This window comes from Protopterus annectens, chromosome 1.part2, assembly GCF_019279795.1.
Source record: "Protopterus annectens isolate FY-2018-M chromosome 1.part2, PAN1.0, whole genome shotgun sequence".
Classification (NCBI taxonomy): Eukaryota; Metazoa; Chordata; order Ceratodontiformes; family Protopteridae; genus Protopterus; species Protopterus annectens.
The window spans coordinates 830,709,402-830,732,880 of NC_056727.1; the positions used below are offsets into that span (position 1 = coordinate 830,709,402).

Sequence of the window (23,479 nt, forward strand, 5' to 3'; positions counted from 1 at the left end):
CACAAAGAGGTAGATACAGACTCCCCAGAGGCAGATCACAGCCCCAAGGCTCATACAGGCCTAAACAATGCGGTGCTTCAACCTCCAAAAGTGGAGAAGAAAAATCACAGCCATACAGGAAACAGTCTCAATGACTTTCCCCTGCCAGCACCAAGCACTTATCTTCTGGTAGCTCCCTTGTGGGGAAAACTAGCACTTTTTGCTCAAAATTGGCACATGATCACTCAAGACAAATGGGTCTTATGTATCGTATCCCAGGGCTACAGGTTCCATTTTCACACCCTGCCAAGGCCAAATGGTATGCCAGACCTGCCACGCAATCAATGGTCAGAGGCACAAAAACAAGTTTCATCCCTCATGGACATGAGGGCCATTCAGCAAGTACCACAGCAAGAGCAGGGACAAGGAAGCCAAAAATGATTCTGATTGCCCCAGACTGGCCACGCCAGCACTGGTACCCAATCCTAAAGAGCTTGTCCCAATGCCCAGCTTGGACACTACCTCAAATTCCTCACTTACTGACTCAACAAGACAGTCAGATACTGCACAGCCAACTCAGGACCCTAAACCTGGCAGCATGGCAGATAATATAGCCATTCAAGACGCACCTCTTTCTAAAGCAGTTATGGATGTTATTTTGGAGGCCAGGAGGCCTAGCACCAGAAAATCTTATGCAGAAAAATGGAAGAGATTCTGTGCTTGGAACCAGAACAAGGTATTGACACGAATGTTCCAAATATTCCTCAGATTTAGCAATACTTTACTGAGATGCTGGATAAAGGCCTTTCCTTTTCATCCATTAAAATTCATGCCTCTGCCATTTCAGCTCACTACAATACAGAACCACCTATTTTTTCTCATCCATTACTAAGGCAGTACCTCAGAGGGGCCAAAAACATAAGACCCCCCAAGAAGATCACCAATACCTGCATGGGACCTCAACTACGTCTTGGAAAAACTTACACTGCCTCCCTTTGAGCCAGCCTCTGCAGCTGATATAAAATTCTTATCCTGGAAAACAGCTCTGCTCCTAGCAATAACCTCCGCTAGACGAGTCTGCGTTACAGGCACTCATGGCTGTGGAACCTTTCATCATTTTCCATCCTGACAGGGTTTCTCTGAGGACAAACCCTACCTTTATGCCTAAGGTAGTATCCAGTGTGGCCCTTAACCAAACAATTCACTTGCCTACCTTTTACCTGAACCCACATAATAAGGGTGAGAGACTTCTGCATTCTTTGGACATTCACAGACAGCTGCACTTCTACTTGGACAGAACCAAAGCTTTCAGATAGACTGAACAACTTCTAGTAGCATATGCTACAGGATCACAAGGAAAGCCTATCTCAAAGCAGACTATTTCCAAGTGGATAGGCCACTGCATTCATTTCTGCTATTCACAGCATGGCAAATCAGTGCCTAAGGGCATTAGGCCACATTCCACCAGAGCAGCAGCCACTTCAGCAGCCTTCCTCAGAGGAGTACCAACCAAAGACATTTTAGAGGCTGCAACTTGGAGTTCAGTGCATACTTTTACAAAGCACTATCACTTACCTCTCTATTCTAAATCCATGGCAGGCTTTGCCACTGCAGTTCTGCAGGGCCTGATAGCCTCTCCTAATCCTATTTAGCTCCATCCTCCCAGCCATAGCTTTGGGATTCAACCCAATTGTAATGACTGCAACAGTGAAACACGAACATAGTACAGTTGTGTACCTACCATAAATGTAGATGTTCGAGTGTATTCACTGTTGCAGTCCAGGTTACCCTCCCTCCATCCCCCTTTTTCCTTGCTGGGACTTATCTGTGCTGCTCTATTCTATACAACCTATGTGGTGTATTTGCTTGTAGATGAAGAAAAAGTTGTTCTTTGGTTATGCATGCTTTTTGGCATTAGTGAGCCTACCATTTTAGGGGCACCTGACATCTGGGGCAAGAAAAACAGAAGAAAATGGTGTCAGCTGCATCTTTTATACCCTTGGTGCACTGACGTCAGGGAGGAGGCGACAGCAACCGACGCCGGACCTAGACTTTGGAACTCTGGTCGACTGCGGGTAGCCTGCCAGCAGGATAACCCAATTGTAATGACTGCAACAGTGAATACACTCGAACATCTACATTTATAGTAGGTACACAACTGTACTTTTCTTTTAACTACAATTATCTAAAAAAAGAAACATTTCTGCAAATCCATTTCCCCATTTTTAGTCTAGTATGTTTACACACCCTGAATAGATAAGTATCCAAATCTCTGACTATTCCATACAAAACTGTATGGCATTCACAGAACTTTCTGTGCTGGGCCCTTGTAATTTATTCCACACTGCTGTGCAGCAATACCAAAGCTCAGATCCAAGTCACAGCACCAAATGTTAATGTGCACAAATAAATTGAGTCAAGAAAAGCTCTTCAGGATGTGCAAAGTACTGGTTTATTCCACAAACAGTGCTGGGAGACTGCCTACCAAGATTAACACATCTCAAAGAACAAAAGAAAACTTAATATTTTATGTCTTTTCTTGTCAATTTCATGCATGCAGAATTCTGATATTACATAGCTTTTAACAAATCAGTGTATTTTTAAATATTTTATGCCCTCATGATTCTCACTTAGAGCTTCACATGAACACTTGACAATATGCCTTATTAAAAGATCGACCATCTGATCCAAGAATCTTATCTTTAGAACTCGTTACATTCAGTACCAGTACGCACCGTCTTACAGACATCCTTGCAGTGATTCATCCCCCAGCCTGAGAAGGCCATAGCATACTAACATTCTGAAACCAGACTCTAACATAGTATAGCATAACATCATGACATCCTTTAACTCCTCCAGCACTTGACTTTGCCTTCAGTTATCTGTTAGTACACTATAACCTGCTAATAAAGAGAATGCAGTTGTAAGGCACCTGAAGCCACATAAGCTACAACATATGTGAAACTATAATTTGCGTAGTCATGCATCTATTTAACCTGTTCATTTTAACATAAACATATTATAAACATTTTATTTGACTCATTTGTGAAGAAACTGCAAGTTAATATATATTGTGAAGAATAATCATGAGACAGCATATTTTTCCATAACAATCTCTAAAATATATTTACACTAGACATTTGAACTTCCTTTTGTAAAAGTTTTTGCCGCACTATATTTTTTCTTAAGAATGTGACTTGGAGTCTCTGCAAATCTCAACTCTCAAGAGTTTTATCCATCTGTCTGTTCTTGCAGCATTACTGCTTGTGACACTTTAATTTGCAGACACTTAAGACACCTAAATAAAACAAATATAAAATATTCTCCCTGTATAACTTTTCATCCCCCCCCGACAACTTAGGATGTTGGCTTGGCTGCTTTACTAACTACGACAGTTTTAGACTGCTAATTGTTTCCAGACTTTAAATGTGGTATTCTGGAGTTTTGATCATAACAGTATTTCTGGTTGTACTTCTTTCCAGTGTTTTGTTTGTTAATGCCTCATAATCAATACAAACTAATTATTTGAAGTAGTTTTACTTCATTTGATCTTCAACCTGTGGGTCTCTGATCCACATCAGATCTGACATGGCTGCATTTTCCAGCTATGGATCCGTGCTCCAGATTCCTCCTTTCTCCCTTCAGATCTCGTTTGCCACCATAGTGGTTACAACCGTGGTTTCTGAGCTCCAGCTAGTTGGTCACGTAAGTGAACAAAACTCTAGTTTTTTTCTATCTGATTTCTTCCTATTTTCTTCCTAGCATCTTTTCTTTCCTCTCCGCGTCTGCTTTGGACCAAAAAAAAAAAAAAAAAAAAAAAAGTTCTTTTTTCTTCTCTTTCCTTTCTAGAGAGCACACATGTGTGTGTGTCTGTGTGTGTGTGTGGCAGAAACCCCTAAGGCAGGTTTTAGGAAATGCACAGATTGCGGCCCTCTTCAGGGACTACAGTACCTTCTTCCCCAGTGGGGGTAGCAGTGGCTGGTGCATCTACTTCCTCTTCCCCGGCCTCAGGGACTTGCTCCCGCCAAGAGGTCCAGGGAAGGGGATAAGGCTAAGAAAGACCATTCTCGCAAGCAGTCTCCCGACCCTCGTTGCAGGCAGGTCTGCCACCAAAAGTTAGGCCTCTAACCAGGCTTGGGTCTCCTTGGTTTTGCTTACCCAGGTTCTCCCCCGTGCCAGGGGAGACTCGCAGCCAGTCCCCAGTTAGGTCTTCTCCCCACCGGCTCACCCGACCTGTTTGGGTGGTGTCCTCCTGCTCCTCCCAGAGTCTCAGTGAAGCAGAGATGGACAAGATGATGCAGAGATTTATCCGCACTCCTATCCGGATGAGGGTCTTGCCGGCGCCCTCTCCCTCCGGAGGGGGCTCCTTTCAGCCTTTGTTCCGACCAATAATTCCTTCTCAGATCCGACTGGTGATTTCAGAGATTTTGGATCCAAAGACCCTCAGGATTGAGGGGTCAGCACCCACTGTACCGTGTACCTCGACACCGGCTATAGCCTTGAGCTTGTCTGACCCAATGGGATTGGATCCGATCTCTGAGCCGTAGCCTTGGGGTCATATCCAAGGGGGTGCTCTCTGCTCCGATCACTTTGGAGCGGAGCATTCCACTGTGCATCTCCGCTCGTGGAAGCTCAGCTCTGACCCCCCTTTCAGGTCAGGGGGGATATGCCTTGCCAGTACATCCCAGGAGGTTCGTTCCCCCTCAGCATTTGACATGGTGGAGAGGGTTCTCGCAGTGTCGAGGTCTCTGACCATCTCATCCTTGGACTCCGTCCAGACCCCCTTGGCTCTGAGTGCAGTTCCGACCATCTTGCTGTCTCAGTGACAGCCCGTGGTCGCTATGCCCCAGGAAGTTCCAGTGGAACAACAAGAGGGTTATGAGTTCTCCTCAGAGTCCCCCTGAGGAGGTACCACGCAAACGTAAGTGTAAGAGGAGGTACTTGGACTCTCCTCCAGAGTCCCTCACAGAAGACACTGACTTGGATGAAGGGGAAGGTTCCCCAAGGTCACCCCCCCCCCAAGGATGTCTCCATTGGAGACATCATGGAGCTCCTTCACCAGAGTTGAGAGCCCCCAAGCTGACCTCAGACAAGTCTGTGTTCCTGGAGGCATTCAGTTCAGGCCCATCTACCTCTTGGGTGTCCCCTCCTGCTGATCCACTCGTGGATCTGATAACATCTAGGGCTTGGAAGGAGCCGGACACCATAGAGGCCATTCCCAAGCACCCCAACAAAGTGTTGAGCCCCCCTTCAAACAGGACACATTGGAACAAGGGGTCCCCAGTAGATGCAATGATGGTGGCGGCTGCCACCAAGAAGGAGCTCACTCAGGAGAGCTTCACGGTTCATCCCCTGATCAAGAATCAAGAGTGATGAACCATTTGGGGAAGCAAGTATATGCTTCATTGACCTCTGTGAGGGTGCTGAATTGTATAGCACACATCATTCGACTCCAGAGAGATCTAGTAAAGGCAATCATGGAGTCTACCCCAAAGTCCATGTCGGCGGACAAAAAGACCTTCTGCGCCTGAATGGCCACTCTAAATGCAGTTGCCAACACATCCATGTGACTGCTCTCTCATGCTACGAAGGGAGCTACAAAGCCAGCTGGAACAGGCATCGCCATTAGGCTGCACACCTGGCTCTGGTTATGTCAATTTTCAGAGCCCTTCAAGGCGTTTTTCACCATCGCCCCATGATGTTTTTTTTCCTCTTCAGAAAATCAGTTGAAGAGACACTAGTCCAGAGTGAGAAGGACGGGAAGACACTGTCTGCCGTCAGGATCTGCTTCTCGTCTCCTCAAAGATCCTTTTCCAGGAATTGGTGAGGAATGAAGATGATGTGGTTCTGGAAGTCTCAGGTATTTTCCAGGGATGCTCAGGATTCTCTGTCCCCCAGACGCAGAGGAGGTCACAATAGACGCTGCCCGAGAGGCAGAAGGGGTCCTAGGAATTTCAGGTCCTGAGAACCTTTCTTGGAGGGACCCGGGCAGCAGCCCTGAGGGGATTGCCCAACTGCTTATCTCTGGAGGCAGTCTGGGTCATCTGTCACTACACCCGAAGGCATGGGAGTCCATTACAACAGATCGCTGGGTGTTGTGCATCATATCCAGAGGGATATTTCATTCCATTGAAGGAACATCCCTGTCTGAACAAGCTCCTCCCAGATACCCCACCTGTGCAATGGGAGGAGGCAGCGCTAGAAATAGGAAAGCTGCTGAAGAAACGAGTCATCCAAATGGTCCCCCCAGACCAGTCTGGATCCGGCGTTTACTCTAGGTTATTTTTAGTGCCAAAGAAAATGCGGGACCTTAGACCAATCTTGGATCTGTCCACATTGAACCTGTCAATAACCAAGACAAAATTCCAGATGGTCACTCTTCAATCTATCCTGCCCTTTCTCTAGGCCAAAGACTGGATGTGCTCAGTCGATCTCCAGGATGCGTACTACCACGTCAAAATGGACAGGAGCTCCCGGAGGTTTCTTCACTTCCAGATGGAAGCCTGTCACTACCAGTTCAGAGCTCTTCCCTTTGGTCTCACCACAGCCCCCAGGGTGTTTACCAAGTGATGGTTGTAGCGGCTCACCTGAGGCTCCCGGGCATTCATCTCTTTCTGTACCTAGATGATTGGCTCTTTGCTGCCCCTTCAGAGAATCTGTGCCAGACCAGGGATAACTTCATTCAGTTAGCAAGCAATTCGTGTATTACCATCAATCTAAACAAGTCTTCTCTAGCGCCAGTCCAGATTCTGGACGTTATTGGGGCACTTTTGGACACTCTTCAAATGAGGGTTTTTTTCACCCCGGACAGGATACGCAGTTTGATTACATATGTTATAGCATCTTCATGCTCAAGTCCCTACAGCCGAAGCAGTTCTCAGGGCATTGGGTTCCATGGCAGCCAGGATCAGTCTGCTGCCGATGGCTCTCCTTCATATGAGAGTTCCTCAATGGACACTTGCTGTCCAGTGGTCCCTGTTAGTCCTTCCTGTCTCCTTTCCAGTGAGAATTTCAAGGGTATGCAGGGACTCCTTTTGGTGGTGGATTCAATATCTTGATCTCCTTAAGGGACGTTCCTTTCACCCTGCCATTCCCTAAACTACTGTGACCACGGATGCCCCCCAGCTGGGGGGAGGGGCACTACTCGGGAAGGACAGTCCAAGGCACATGGTCCCTCTCCGAGACTAAATTGCATGTCAGTGTTCTAGAGATGAGAGCGGTTCTTCTGGCATTGCAGAAACTTCATGCCCATATTCCTGTAGGGACGACTGCCATTCAGACAATGTGTCAGTAGTCTGATACATCAACAAACAAGGGGGAACCAGATCTTATCCCTTCTGTCGAGAAGCCATGAGAGTGTGGGAATGGGCGATCTCCACTAGCCGCTTTCTAGTAACAATGCACATTCCAGGGCGTTCCAACATTCTAGCGGACAGGCTCAGCAGATCTAATCTGATGCCTTACGAGAGGTCTCTGAATCCTTCAGTAGCGGAACAGATCTTCCTAAAGTGGGATTGGCCTTGCTGTGATTTCTTCGCATCTCCTTCCAATGTGAAATGGTAGTGAGTTTTTTGCTCTGAACCCCCCCCCCCCCCCCGATGGGGAAGCCCCCAGAGATGCACTAGTTCATGCTTGGCCTCCCGGTCTCCTCTATGCTTATCCTCCACTTCTGTTTTTATGTTGAAGTTTCTTCAGAAAGTTCGAAGGCTGGGGAGCAGTGTAATCCTCATCGCCCCATTCTGCCCTCACCAGGTTTGGTTCCTGTCACTGTGGTCTCATCTAGTTGTTCCTCCATAGACATTGGATCCAGTTCCGGATCTTCTTTCTCGTCCCTCAGGGATCCCTCACCTAGACCTGGACAGTCTGAAACTTACGTCTTGGCCGCTCTGGTTCCCATGATTATCAGGACTCCCGAATGGTCATCACCTGTATAGTCCATATTAAATGGAGACATTTCTCCATGTGGGCCACTCAGCAGGCTTTTGACCCTTCCACGGCACCACTTTCAGCAGTCTTAGATTTTTTGGCAAGCATTTTTCGTCAGGGTGGCTAGTTCCTCTACAGTGCAACTGGCAGCTATTTCTAATCTTCATGTGGGGGTGAATGTCTTCTCTGGCTTCTTCCAAAGTTTGTATGTCCTTTCTTAAAGGTGCTTTTCTACTTAGATCTCCGGTTAAGGATCCTACCCCCCTGTGGGATCTTACCTTAGTGTTACAGGCATTGGTTTCTGCAACCTTCAAACCTGCAGCATCATTTGATTTGCAGTTTTTGACCTGGAAACTGCTTTCCTGGTGGCCATTACCTCAGCCAAAAGAGTATCAGAGCTTCAGGCTCTTTCTATTAAGGTGCCTTACATGATCTTTCACAAAGACAGAGTGTGCATTAATCCATCTTTTCTTCCTAAGGTGGTCGGAACCCAATATTAATCAGACTATAAATTTACCAGTTTTTTTCCCCAACTTCCAGAACAAAGGGAATACAAGCTGCGTCTGCTTAATGTTAATAGACAACTGAGATTTTATTTACACAGGACAAAACCGTTTCGTAAGTCTGATCAACTATTCGTGTCTTATGTTAAACCTTTTTTAGGCAAGCCAGTTTCTAAGGTAACAATTGCTCTCTGGATTTCTTTATGCATTACTCGAGCCTATGCTGTGAAATGTAGGTCCCTGCCGGGACAAGTAAAGGCACATTCCACCTGATCTATGGCTACATCAGCTGCTTTCTGGTCTAGGGTGTCTCTGGACGATATCTGCTCGGCAGCTACATGGTCCTCATCTCATACCTTCATTTCTCATTACATGCTGGACATCGTGTCTAGGAGCAGAGCATCCTTTAGCTCTGCGGTGCTCCAGAGTATCCTTACATGAGGGCCACCCACGAGTTTATGGTAGCTGGCAACTCTGCCCCACAGGTTGAAGATTAAATGAAGTAAACTACTTCAGATAAAGAAGTTATGTATTCACCACAACGTTCCATCTGCATAGCTGTACTTTATTTGTCTTCAACCTCTCCACCCCCCTCCTTCCCCCGACCTTATCATTGATGCAGTCTGCATTTAGCTTTGCATAAAGTGTGTGTCCCTTGACTCTGTCTAGGCCTGGGAGTGTCATGGAGATTCTTGTTATGATAAGGTGATATTGGGTCCGGGTACCTGATAACTCTCAGGCAACAAACTTGATCAGAGGTGAGACAGGGGGGCATTATGGGTAAGGGGAGGAGTCTGGAGCTCGGATCCATAGCTGGAAAATGTGGCCGTGTCAGATCCAATGTGGATCCGAGACCCACAGGTTGAAGACAAATGAAGTACAACTACTCAGATAGAACATTATGGTGAGTACATAACTTCTTTTTACATACAGTAGATAATTTGCTTTTTAGTCTTCTGTCTGGTAATATTTGAGCTAGTGAGCGGCCCTGCAGTGGGGTATTCCCATATTCCATTTGTGAGATAATAGTTCTCATAGATTTTCCTGTTTTTTATGTTTTTTTTTTCTTTTTTTGTTTCTTTACTGTTTGGATAGCTCTAGTGTTGACTGGGCATTATACGTCTAAATTCCCACTCAGACGCAAATCTTAATTTCTGATTTTTACATTGCAGATCACTGTCTGTTAACATAGCATCAGGCATAGCTTGTCTTGAGAATAAATAATTTAATACACTAATCACATTTGCACTTGTTGCATCTTTCAGTATTTCTGGGAATGTGGAGTAATAAGCTACACATGAAACTGCCTAATGGGCTACACAGAAGAAAGATGCTTTTTACTAAAAGGACAGTGGTAGAAAAGCATATCATTTACCATGTGTTATTGTAGGTTGTAGCAGAGGTATGTTTTACAAATGACACAGGTATGTGCTGTTTGTTTGGCCTGATTCATTATTCCCGGCCAGTACTTTGTCTTTTGATGTTTTGCATTTCACCATTCTGAGAAATGATTCATACATTTTATCAAGCATTTGTCTTCCCACATAATTGGAACACAGCTTGTTTTATATTTGAAAAGCAAATAAGGTTGAATTTCTTTTTTTATTGATATTTTTGGCTCGGGCCAAACTTTCACTGGAACATCTCTCATAAGCTGCATTTTAAGTCAACATTAGTACATCCCTGGTATTTTTTTATATTCTGTTCAGTCATTGGTAACTCTTGTATTGCCAAAAATCTCTTGTTCTTCTAACGGTACTTCCCACTTTTTTGGAAAATATGCTTTCCTCAAGGGCATTATGTAGTACCTTTCCTGGTCTGCGTTTCAAATTCTAATCAAGTTTTTTTTTTTATAGATTTAGGAACATTATCTGAAATCTAGGAGGAGCTTTTTAGAAAGACTTTCTGAACATCCTTTGCAAGGGTTTGTGGTTTATATTTCTTCTCAGTAGAGCTATTTGGAGAATTTTTCCTATCCGTATACTTGCTAACAGCTCCATTTCTGACTGAATATCTCTGTCTTGTGTATCTTTGAATGCTCATGACTCTTATACCTGTCCTTTTCACTTGTAGGATCACAGCCCCTTTCCCTTTCTGACTGACATCTTGTTGCAACACAGCTAACTTATTCTTATAGTAGTAGTTTGTTGTGGCTCTCTCTCTGTAACTAGTTTCTTAAGCATTTTAGAATGCTTTTTCCATTCATGGCTCCATTCCCATGCTACATTTTGCACTGTCACCATTCCGGCAGGCATATTTATCTGACATGTCACACACCTTGTTTGTGGTATACAGCATCATTCCTAAATTGCCTGTTAATGCTTGTTTATCTTTTGGCTTTGGTATTTGCAAAACCACTCTTTTTCTTTGACAAACTTCATTCCATTTGATGTCAGAATATGAACTTCATGTTTCAGAATTCATTCTTTGACAAACTTCATTGCATCTGATGTCAGAATATGGACTTAATGTTTCAGAATTCATTCTTATTGTAAATGTGATCTTGTGTATCTTAAAATTATGCTGTCTCAATCTGTTCAGCGCCTGCACTAGTCTTTGTCATGTTGTTTTATGTCTACTCCACATTAAGATTATACCTGACACTCATTTTGGTGAGTTCTTGTAACCTTATCCCCAGCGATTTAGTTTTTGAGAGAGGGGGAGAGATTTAATTGGAGCTGATCCTTCAATCTCAAGTAGTATTTTTCATTATCTAAACTGCCAGATTTATCCGTAATCGGATCCATATTTGATGGTCATGTCAGTCTCTCTCTCAGCTGCTGCTGTTCGTTTTAGTCACTTGTTTGACTGGTCTTTATAGATCTGCCTATGACACTTTACCAGCTGGAAATGCAGACTGTTTTGGGCTTCCAGGTGCTTTTTATATTTCACTGTTTCCTGTTGTATGCCCAGGAGTGCAGCACTCCCAGTGACTCTCTTTAAACAGAAGCTGTGGTCTCTCTTTTACCATCTCTGTAAGGTGTTATACAGACTTTTTGATGATGATTTGCTGTTGCCACTCTTTTGGCATAATTTATTTCCTGATGAATCAGTTACCCAGTGTTTTCTTCTGTCCTTATACTGCATGAAGGAAGCATTTCTTGTTCTGTAAGGGTTGATCACTCCAATATATTTTCATTACTTCTCCCAATTGCATTCTTCTTTAACTAATCAGCCTTTCATCAGATGTGTATATCTGTCTATATCTAGGCTGAGCATGAGTTCTACTTCAGTACTGAACTGGCTTATTGTTTTATTTAAAATAAGTAAAAATTTCAGTTTTTGTCAGTATGTAGACATTTGTTCCATTTTGGTACTGGTTATGCATGATGCCTTTGGGCAAACTGTTATTTTCCATGACCTGATTATCCCAGAGTGCATATAATGTAATTTGGTTGAATCATCTTATTTTTTCTGCACATTTACATTTCTGTTAACCTCCTGAGTAGCACTGTTGTTCCTCATGGCAGGGGGCAAACATGTAAATGTCCCAACATATTTTTATTTTGTCCATTTCAATATTATTTATACACAAAATTATAAGTGCTGAAAGCTACCATGGGAATATAGGGCTAAGCTTAAGATCCACGCATATCATTTTTTCTTAAGTATTGTAGAATTATTTTCCCATTCACAGCTCCATTCCCATGTTACATTTTGCTCTAACACTATTACTGGAGGCATGGTTATCTGACATATTGCATGCCAAGTTTGTAGTATACAGACAGAATCATTCCTAAAGTGGCTATAATGCTCATTTATCTTCTGGCTTTAGTAGGTATTGCTAAGTAGGTATGAACTTATAGTCAGATAGGCTTACAGCATCTTTCAGTCTTTGTTGTCAATTCAGCAGCTCTTTGGAATACATCTGATGCTGATAAAAATAAACATAAATCTTAAGGAAACTGTACATTCTTAATGTTATATTAAATGTAAGAAGTTTAGAGTTTAAGCTTTCTTCATTTAGTCTCTCTGCCAGAAATCATTGTTTTCATTTTGTATAAAATCAACTTGGAAATAATGACATGACAACTACTTAAGCAGTAAGCAATGGCTAATGCTTTATTTTATGATCACTGTATACATATCTTCAGATCTGTACAAATGCAGAGCTTGTGTTTATTTACAACTGTGACCATGCTGCTCACCCTTTCTGTTGGCTTGGCTCTAATTGCATCTTAATAACACCAAAGCTTTCACTTCACTTATTTCTGTTCATTTCTACATTTGAGAACAACCCATACTTTCCTTCAGATGTGTATCATTGGTATAAAGCATCAAGATTTGTTTGTCTAAGATATTATCTTGGACCTAAGCTCGTGAATAATTCATTATAGTCATGCCAGGGTGTCATTGCAGTGGCTTTGTACAGTATTAGTGATATTTATCTGTGTAACTGCTTCTATACACGTGCAGTTTTGTAGCTTTTTATTTCAGTGTATTTTTGTTATATCATTTTTTCTCACAAGCCAACTGACACACATTAACTAGTAAGTGCTAGATTTTGAAAAAAGGATCTTGTATTTAACATTCATCCACATTTGTTGACCCATCATCTCCATCTTATGGCAAGAATGTATTGAAAAGATACATACAGTTTTTACAAAGTATCTCTAGAAAATCCTTGCACTCCCTACATGTGTTTGGTTTAAATTCAGATTCTTTATTAAGTTTCAGCCAACAGTGTCACATATGTTCTTGTTCAGCTGCTTCTGATTGATTTTCATACTTTACTGTTATGAAGTAATGCTTTCCAGAACTGTTTTCCACCACCCACTTCTCATTTTTATTTATTTAGCATTTTCTCCCCTCTCTCAGCTGACCATTGAGCCTCCCAGTAGCATATGCCCCCATTTATTTTCTGGTGGTGAGGATCATCCTCAGATCTACTAAGGCAGAAACCTGTGTGTGTGTGTGGGGGGTCATCTGGGTAGACACTGGAGACATTCTTGCTGGCATCCCAACAGTTGAGAGCATTTGTGTTGTGGACACTTGTGTTACCACAGGGCTATTGCTCCCCAGCATCCAGTTGTGCACCCACAAATGCAGGTTTAGAGCTACAGTCACCAGCTTGGGTAGACATGGTGTACGCCGTTCCTAAACCAGTTCCCTTCTTCAGTATACTTGAAGCTTCCATCACTTGATACTGGAGCAATGAAAGTAAACAGCCAAAAACCACTTCCCTCTCCCCCAGGATAAGCACCACGCATCCTTGCCAGCACTGGCGTTTGCCTGAGCCACTAATCGAATTCTGGTCTCCTGGGCAGTAGACAGGACTTTATCCGTTATGCTGCTGAGCTGCCGTCTGCTGCTTATTTACTTTTATTTCTGTTCTCCTTGAAGAAATTCTTTCAGTATATTTATATTTACTTTTACACACTTTAAGGAATACCATTTGCTAACATGAATCCTGTAGAATTTGTTAAAGGCATGGCAGTATATTTTCTTTCATGTTTATAGTCATATCAGGTAAGTACAGGACACTTGAATTTTATTTGTACAGATTTTTCTGTCTCACCTTTAATGTTAGTGTATTGTCACATAGCTATATGTTTTTCATGTCCTTAATTTTGATAACACGTTATCACTTTCTTACCCACACCCATTTTCTATGTAATGTCCTTTTAGCTGTGAACTAGCAATTTTACTTGTTCTGCTGTTGTACCACCTGCTGGACAGTTTGTGCCTTGGAGTCCACAAGTGATTTTTAACCATTCATCCATGGTTGAATGTAAAAGACAACACTCCACGCTACCTGGGTAACTGGATGGAGAAGGAGAAATTCATCCCCGGTTTGACATTTATGTCTCTGATGGCACCGCCTGCCTATAAATCTTTCATCTTCCATGCCCCTGCTTGTAAATATTTAATCTTCCAATCCCCAGCTTCACTACCAATGGTATCAAAACTTGTCAGATTTGGAATGCATGGCTCGGTATAAAAAGGCCCCACTGGTCATTGGTCTAGTAGACACCTGTGAACCTGTGACTGGGGGGGAACCCTCCTGTCAGTAGCACTCCAGAACAGCAGAAAAACCTCAGCCAATCAACAGTTCCATAGAGGATATTTAACCTAAGTAAGTGTTGAAATTAGAAGCAAAAGCATGGCATTGAATAGTTTATTTGCAAGATCTAGACAAAGCTGCCTTCCTTCTCCATCAAAAGACACTGGAGACAGACTTTGAAACAAGGTTTGCAGCCATAAAATTATCTCATACAACCCTTCAATGAAGCTGGCTCCTTGCATGCAAGTCCCTGCTGCACCCCCTGCCAAATCTTTTCAGCTTTGGCAACAAAAGAAACCGTCACCAGAGTTTATTCTTAGACCACATCCGCATGAAGCTTCAGTTTGAGTCTTGAACTGTACACATCTTTGGTCTTTGGATAAAGCACCTGCTTTACCCACATGTTGAATATCCACTTGAGAAAATCTTACTTTCTGGTTTCAGACCATCTTTTTGTATGCATAATAATGTTGGTAATTGCTTTCTCTTTACCTCACTCATAAAGTCATTGCTGTTAGAATTTTTCTAACGCAAGCTTTAGCAGCACTTTTGAAAGGCATGCACCCCATTTCACTGCACAAGATTTTAATGTATATACATACATATACACACATGTATATTTACATATAGATATACATGCATGTTTTTCTCTTTACATATATAGTAAATAAATATATATATATATATATATATATATATATATATATATATATATGTGTGTGTGTGTGTGTGTGTGTCTGTGTGTAAGTGTAATTACATACCCTGCCACCCATGTACAATTAAATTTGTAACTCCAACTCCAAACATACTGAACCTACTAATACTGGAAAAATAAAATCAACCACATAACTCAAAAAGACCAAATATTGCCTAGGAAGGAAAACATGACAAAGGTGTTGCTTTGCAGGACAGTGAGCCTCCTCAAAATAAATCCATGATCACACCAATTCGAAGAGGGACAGTATCTCCTTGCTGACTGAAATCACTGCCAGTGCAAATCATAAAACAGCATTGGCAAAGATTTCACTTGGTGAATACGCCCAAATCAAACCCAGTCCCAAGCCACCACATACAGACTTGTCTGCTTCACACTATCTAACTACACAGCATTCTAGTCTGATAATTGTTCAACCTTAATAGAATTACACTGTGCAGCTGAGAAATTGAAGTCAACAAAAGTGCACAAAAAGCAAATCAGTCCATCTACATGGTTTACATTCTACACTACATGCACAAGCACACACACAGTGTAATCCAACATTTTTTTAAAGCTATTTACAGACATTGTCAGTAATTAAAGTGCGTTCCCTGGCTGATGTTATATGCTGTGTATTTTTTGGAAGGATGTACTCAAAATGCAGCAGGTCATTACATCAATATATGATGCTCTTGTGTGTGTGTTTTATCCTTGTGATCAAGAGAGGAAAAGTTGTAGGTCTTTTGTATGAGATTCTTGTTCAGTCTTTGAAACATTTATTCATTAACAGTACCACTATGCTGAGTGTTAAATACTGACAGTGCTGGTTAATTGTGTAATCAGCAGACTGATGCATAGTTGAGTGCACAGGTTTAGTAAGCAGCACTATTAAAAGCACCCATAGGCAGGCTTGTGAGAAACTGGATCAAGATATATGACTCTGTCATTGTCCATGTTGGAGCGAATGACTTGAGACGTACCTCCCTGGACTACATGAAAAGAGACATGAAAGAGCTCTCGGATCATGTGGCCCAGGCAAGTATGACCATAGCCCTGAGTAGCATCCTGCTTTCGCCCAGAATGATGCCACAATATAAGGACAAAATGATTGACTTCAACAATTAGCTAAGCTTCTGGTGTCATTCAAAGGGGATCCAGTATCTGTCTGCCTGGGACGACATGATCGACAGACCACGACGCTTTGCCAGAGATGGTCTGCATCTTTCGCCCCTGAGATTCAGGTTACTGGCTAAGGCTCCTGCCACCCCTGTAGTGCATTTTTTAGGCAATGTTCAAAGGACAAAACCACCACTGTAGCAGGTACAAGCATGCAAAATCCAAAGGTAATGCTACTCAGTGCTAGAAGTCTAAATGTCAAAATGCACTCTCTCAAGGCACTCCTAAAAATGGAGAACATCGATATCTGTGCAGTAACTGAGACCTGGTTCAAGACTCCAGAGAGCACCCCTGCAAAGCCAGGCTACAACTCTTACCACACTTTTCGGCCACCAAACCAGGATTGAAACAGTAAAGGTGGAGGAGTGTCCATATTCACCAAGGATATTCTCACCACCAGGCTAGTTGCCAACACAATGCGTCTGAAATTCTCCAGATGCAGTTAACACTAGGTAAGACTGCAATCCAAATTGTAGCTTACTACAGATCCCCCACCATGCCCCAAGATTCTCACTACACCTTTCTAAACATACTGGAAAATATTAAGATACAACCAAACACCCTAATACTGGGTGACTTCAACTACCTTGCCATTAACTGGGAAAACTACTCATGTACCAACACCTTTGCCCAGCGGTTCTTGGAATTCATAAATTCCAACGCTCTCGATCAACTAATCCATTGTCCCACCAGGGGCTCCAATATCCTAGACCTGGTCATTACCAACATGAGAAATCGATGCTCCACACCTGTGGTTACCCCCTCGTTGGTCAGGTCAGACCATAAGCTAATCACCCTTAACATCCATATCCCACCCCCACCCCTCAGTAAGGAAACCTCCATAAAAAAAACTTCTCCAAAGCCAACTTCATGCTACTCAAGTCAGACGTGACAAACTTCATGACACCCATGCAGACGGGAACTGAAAGTTCAACTGCTGAGTCCTACACTACGAGCGCATCCACTCATGCATGAATCGTGCCATCCCAAATAGAGCCAAGATGCTCTCCTCCAAAAAAATGAAGCCAATCTGGTGGTCCCCTGCCATAAACAAACTTTACAACAAAAGGAAGAAACTGTTGCAGAAAAGAGGAAAATCCCAGGATGCAAAAAACTTCCTTACCAGCCTCAATAAGAAGCTGAGATCCCTCATAAAATTCTCCAAAGCTAGTTACGAAAATAAAATTGCCAAAGATTCCAAAAACAACCATAAGGCATTCTATAGCTATGTCAAGAATCTAAATAGCAATGCTCAGATCTGCTCTGAGCTACAGCAGAATGGCATTAAGTATACTGATCCCAAGAATATTGTCAATATCCTGGCAGATCGATTCAGTGCCAACTTCATCCCCCTCTCACCCCCTAAATGGCCCATCTCAATACCGGAAGATTGCCAAATTCCAGTAATAATGGCCATACAGGTAAAGAAATGCACTCTCCAAAGCTAAGAATACAGCATCCATGGGATCCCCGGGCTGTGTACTACATGAACTACAAAGTGAACTGGCACCTCACCTAAGTGTCATGTTTAATCATAGCCTCACCTCAGGCTTCCTGCCCAGTGAGTGGCGCACAGCTACAGTTATCCCACTCCACAAGGGGGGATCCACCTTGGATCCCAGGAACTACCACCCCATCAGTCTGACGAGTCTGATCTGCAAGGCCATGGAATGTGTTATCATGGAACTTATAAACTAAGACATTGGCAACCTTCAAACACTGGACCCCACCCAGTTTGGGTTCGTGAAGGGCCGATCGTGTCTCCTGAACCTGATTGACTTCTTCGAATCAGTCCCCAGAGCCGTGGACGAGGGTAAGGCGGTCCACACAGCCTATCTGAACCTCGCCAAGGCCTTTGACACCATTCCCCACTCTGGAATCATAGATAAACTTACTAAGCTGGGCATTAATCCCTATGTCACTCGATGGGTTGCCAGCTGGCTTACTGACAGAACCCACACTGTAAAAGTAGCTGACTCCAAATCCAGCTCCAGACAAGTGACAGGTGGAGTACCTCAGGGTTCAGTCCTGGGACCACTCTTGTTTGGCATCTACTTCTCTGAAGTACAGGCCAATACTAAGGGACTCTGGCTAGCAAAGTTCACAGATGACTGCAAACTGGGAGCCATTATTGATATTCTACAAAAGGGCCTTACAGAAACAGATGCTTGGTGCCAGAGCCATGGGCTCAAGCTCAATGCCAAAAAATGTATAGTTATTCCCTTTGGGAAAAAACATGTACCCGTGAATTACCACATAGGTGACAGTACACTAAACACCGAAAGTGTGATAAGAGACTTGGGGACACAGGTGGACAGTGGTCTCACCTTCGATAACCACATCGCCACAACAGTCAGGAAATCCTTCTATGTGGCACACCTCATCACTAAGGGCGTTTCATCCAGAAAAAAGGAGGTCATTGTCCCACTGTACTCATCCCTCATTAGACCCATTATAGAATACAACGCCCCATTTGGTATGTACCTCTCAAGACACCTGCAACAACTGGAAAGGCCGCAGAAATACCTCACTAAAAGAATCACAGGCCTAAAGCAGATGCCCTATGCTGACAGAGTTAAAAAACTCCAGCTATACTCTGTCACATATCGTCTACTCAGAGGCAATCTCTGCTTAACATACAAGGCCATGTCAAACCCAGAGCTGTTGGACATGCTACACTTAAAGAAATCGCAATCCCTCAGAGCCACACGCTCCAGGGATCTAAACTTTGTCATCACAATAAACAAGACATGCTGGAGGGATAGGTTCCTGACCCAGGGACTCCCCAGACTCTGGAATAGACTGCCCATACATGTCAAGCAGAGCGCCTCTTTGGCCGCCTTCAAAAGGAACCTTGATGACTGGATGGGAGAAAGGAAATTCACCCTGGGGATCACGTCAGTTGCCCTGCTAGACAGGGGTCCAGGAAGTAAATAGTGTGGGAAGAAATAGCCAGGGAATTGTTATGGCTAGGCGTGTATAGGCCCTAGGGCCGATAGCCTAGTACCAACCTATGATAAGTATGTATTGCACACCAATAACTTTTGTAACATAGTGGTTTGAGTGCCTTGATAGATCAGTGTCTTATTCTGTTGTCTCACTGACCCGTACATCCTCATTTTTCTTTATTAAATCATCACATTGTAAAATGCAACATGGGATTCACATACATTTAGTATAAAAGAAAACAAACTTTAATAAGTTTCTGTTACCATTATGCAGTATACGTATATATTTGCTTTTTAACAGCTCTCATTCAGTCTTAATATATTACATAAGCTGCTTAATTCTTGCCTTCCCTTAAAACTCACTCCTCCTGGGTATTATTCTGCATTTATTCTTTCCAGAGCATCAATTTATTTCTTTTGTGTTGGGCTCCTTCCTTTTACTGTAGATTCCACCACCTTTGGTTCTTTCATTTTTTTTTATAATATTCAAAACTTATGTTAACATTTGCTATAGAATTTGATTTCCACTTTCTAGTAGTTGCTTTTTTAGCAACCAATCGCATTAAACTTAGTGTGGCCTAACTCTCTCTAGGTGATTCACATCCTGTGTCCCAACTTAAAAGAATAATTTCCCTAGTTACAGAAGTTTGTTCTCCCAACATTTCAGGTAGGGTACTGTTTAAAACCTACCATCTCAATCATTTTCCAAAAACATATTCCCATTTACCTCTTATACTTTTCATTTTGTTGACCTCACATCTTTGGCCACTTTAGCTGCAGTTCAGCTGTAGTGCCAGTCAGCATTTGGTATTGTTAAAGGCTTATTCCCTTTGGTGATAGGAGTGATTGTAAACTTGAGAAGACTTATTGTGTTTTTCAGTGCTACCCAACATTCGCAAATTGTCTAATACTTTCCTGCATGTTGTGTCACTGGTACTTTCTACAGCAATGCCTGTGGTAATTTTGTAACAAATATGGGCGTGCACATTTCTGCTACATAAAAATGCATTTACTGCAGAATTTTCTTCTAGTGATCACCCCAGTTTCCCATAAGCTCATTTCTTCCAGGAGTAGCAGCAGCATATCACATTGGTAGTCATTCATTGGTAGCAGACATGTTTGCTCTGGCTGTTTAGGATCCTTGCATGAATCAGTTGGACTTAAGTGTAATATAGTAGTACCACTAATCAAAATATTACCCATTTGCCTTCAGTGCAGTGGCAAGCCTAATGTACGCTGATCTGCCACCTTCTAACACTGGAAGAGATCACCAAGGCAGACGGTAGGAATCCCTGGAGGGGAGATAGAGGTTCAGAGTAGATGTCTGCTCTTTCATTAGATAGCTTTTCCTGTACTGATTTTAATTACACTGCTGATATCTGTGCATCCATTTATGGGGTCATTATCGATGCCTTTGTATAAGAGTAAATGTCTTAGTTTGGATTTGATAGCTGAAGGAAGCAGCAGACTGATGAATTGTACTACAGAACAGGGTAGACTGTATTGTCCAGGACACTTAACACAGTCTCTTGTCGGTCACATGGCATTGCTTCTAGGTCAGAATTGTGACCCTCATCCATGTTTTACATTCTTAGAATCTGTTTTTTTTTTCTGTATGTGACAGTCCTGCTTCAAAATCTTTGCCATCTGCCTGGCAAATGGATACTGTATTCCCTATTTAAAACGGTCATTGGACCACTGCCCTCAAGCTGGGTATCATGGTTCTGTGTGTGTGTGTGTGTGTGTGTGTGTGTGTGTGTGTGTGTGTGTGTGTGTGTTTGCGTGTATGCATATCTGTTACTTTTTCGACAGCAAAAGCTGAGATACAAAAGAAAGAAATTGGGATTTTATTTGTACTGTTGTCAGAAACTAAAAGCAAGCCCATAAATGTTCTTGACACGTTTTAACAGTTATTACTTGAATTAGAGCATATTGTTTTGATATTGAAAGTACAGCTGATGCCTCTGAATTGTCCTACTTTGGTCATACAAAGAGTTTCAATGTTTACTTTCAAAATTGAGTTACAGTGTACCCATCTGTGATAGTAGACTGTGAGTGAAGTTGGTTGACCACCTTTTTGTAGCATTGTGTCTGAGGAAGAGTTGTGGATTTCACTGCACAGGTGATAAATGAAGACTGGGCTTCTGCTGTAACACCTAAACAAGGGAGTAAGTGTGGTTCATGACAAAGACTTGTGTGCCAGTGTGCAGTATCATTTTGGCATTATTGCATATCATGTCATGTTTTTTTTTTCTCTATTTCGGATGCAGAAAGTCCAAGTATAGAAAAACTTGAGCTGGAAAAATGACCTTGGGTCTGCATTCAGCCTCGTCAGCAGACTTCTTAATGCCGCAGCACTTTATCAAGGATTACCAGAGCTATGTAATACTTCCTATGAACATTATGATTTTAAGGAGCAAATTTGTGAATGGGTAAAGGAAATAAAGTTAAGGTAGAGTAGCTAAGAAAGGGGAGTTCATAAAAGCTTTATGGCTATTAATTTTTGCGTTAGACTACTTTTGGGTAATGACTACATTTTGACCAGTCCTGTTTCATTAATTAATACTAACTTTTATAATTTATTGCAGGCAATGGGCAATATTTTTGCGATGCTGCAGGTACAAAGTGAACAAAAGTCCCAACGCAAGAAGCTGTCTGAAACTTTGGAACATGTACTTAAATGTGTTCAAGATCCGGACTGCCCAGCGTATCTTCAAAGAGGTTTATTGAAAACCTTTCAGGAGGTGAACAATGAGGTATTATTCTTGTTACTTTGTCTTTTTTTTTGGGGGGGGGGGGGGGGCTCCTGTTGCAGTAGATATTAGGTCTGTAGTTTCCTTTGCAGTTAAAATTGCCTTTAGTAGCATGCTTAATCCTGTTGTTAGTGTTACTTACTTCTACATTTATACATATTATACTTATCCTTAGTAATCGTGCTACTGTTGTACATGTTTTATGTTTCTGGTGAGTTTTTCTGTTATTTTCCAATATTGTATTTCTTGTGTTGCATGTTCCTCTAATGTACATTTTTTATTTGCGACTTTCACTGTGTACTGCAAGTTAATGCATTTGACAGTTTTTCCTCCTTAAGCTTAAGCTGAAGATGGGCTCTTCCCAGATGGACTTTCCCACTTACCAAATGCAGTTATGCACAAGCAAGGCGTATCACCATCTTTAAAAGGAGACTCTCAACCGCCATCATAAGTAAATGTGTGTGGTCTGTAGACCTTGTTAGAGTTACGGTGACTTTTTCTTTTGATCCCTCAATTGTCTACACTTAAGCATTAATGTAATTCATTAATGTGCTTGGAAATGCAGTTCATTATGTAAAATGATGCTCTTCCCTGTAAATATGACCTTCGCATTTTTTAAGTCAACATTAATTTGCTTGAAAAACTATCAGTGCCAATTGCTGTGTCACAGACAACAGTAAGCTTTGGGTCTAGGAAGAGTTAAATTATATTGGAGATCCTTGGGATTTCCTTTCCTGGATTCTCCAGCTTAGCTGTTTTTTACATTTTCATGCACTGGGACATGTATGATGACTCTTGGTGGATGACATGGCATTTAGATGCTAGTCTAGAACATCCCTAGGCCCTTCATCCATCAGTTCGCCCCATTTTATTTTCTGCCACTCTCACATTTCAAATCTTGATCTTTAGGTCTGTAGTGGAAACGCTGCTGTGTTCAATGTCTTGAACATACAAGCTATTTAAGTGCATATGCGGCTGCCAGATCACTAGTGAAGTCCTTTACTGGTATTGTCTCCGATTCCTGGGAGGAGAGCTTGATATCAAACACTGGCACAAATGCCAGCATTTAAATTCAGTTGCCCAGTGACAAGGGGTGGAGAAGCTGCATAGCTACCTGACGTTGCTTGCAAGATGGCAACTCTTAAAGGTATCTGACAGAGAGCTACAGGAAGATGCCAGTTATAATTGCATACTGGTTGTGTGGAGTATTTTGAGAAGTCCATGCAGAGCGCATATTAGTCACACCATGTTAGAAGCATGTTTATCCCTAAGATGGCTGTACAGTCCACAAATGCTGCCTGGTCCCCCTTCAAGAAGTTTAACACCGGCAGTCACGTAATGCATAACCAACATGCAGAACAGTTCCTAGAGTTCCCCCAGCATTTGCTTAAGACCCAGGAATTATTTTCTGTGGTCAAAATTAAAGATAGTCTACTGAGATCTTCCTTGTCAGCAGGATTTGCAGAACACATCTGGGCATTGGATATTAGGCA

At 42.4% G+C, this 23,479-nt stretch overlaps 1 protein-coding gene across 2 annotated transcripts in view; it reads left to right on the forward strand.

Annotated features, from left to right (window-relative positions):
- Positions 1–23,479, forward strand: part of HEATR1 (HEAT repeat containing 1) — a 1,780,420-nt gene that overhangs the window by 742,224 nt on the left and 1,014,717 nt on the right. For both annotated transcript variants that reach the window (XM_044059100.1, XM_044059109.1), the window contains exon 22: positions 21,822–21,989. In XM_044059100.1, the coding sequence (XP_043915035.1) occupies positions 21,822–21,989 (168 nt within the window). The remainder of the gene's footprint in view (positions 1–21,821; positions 21,990–23,479) is intronic.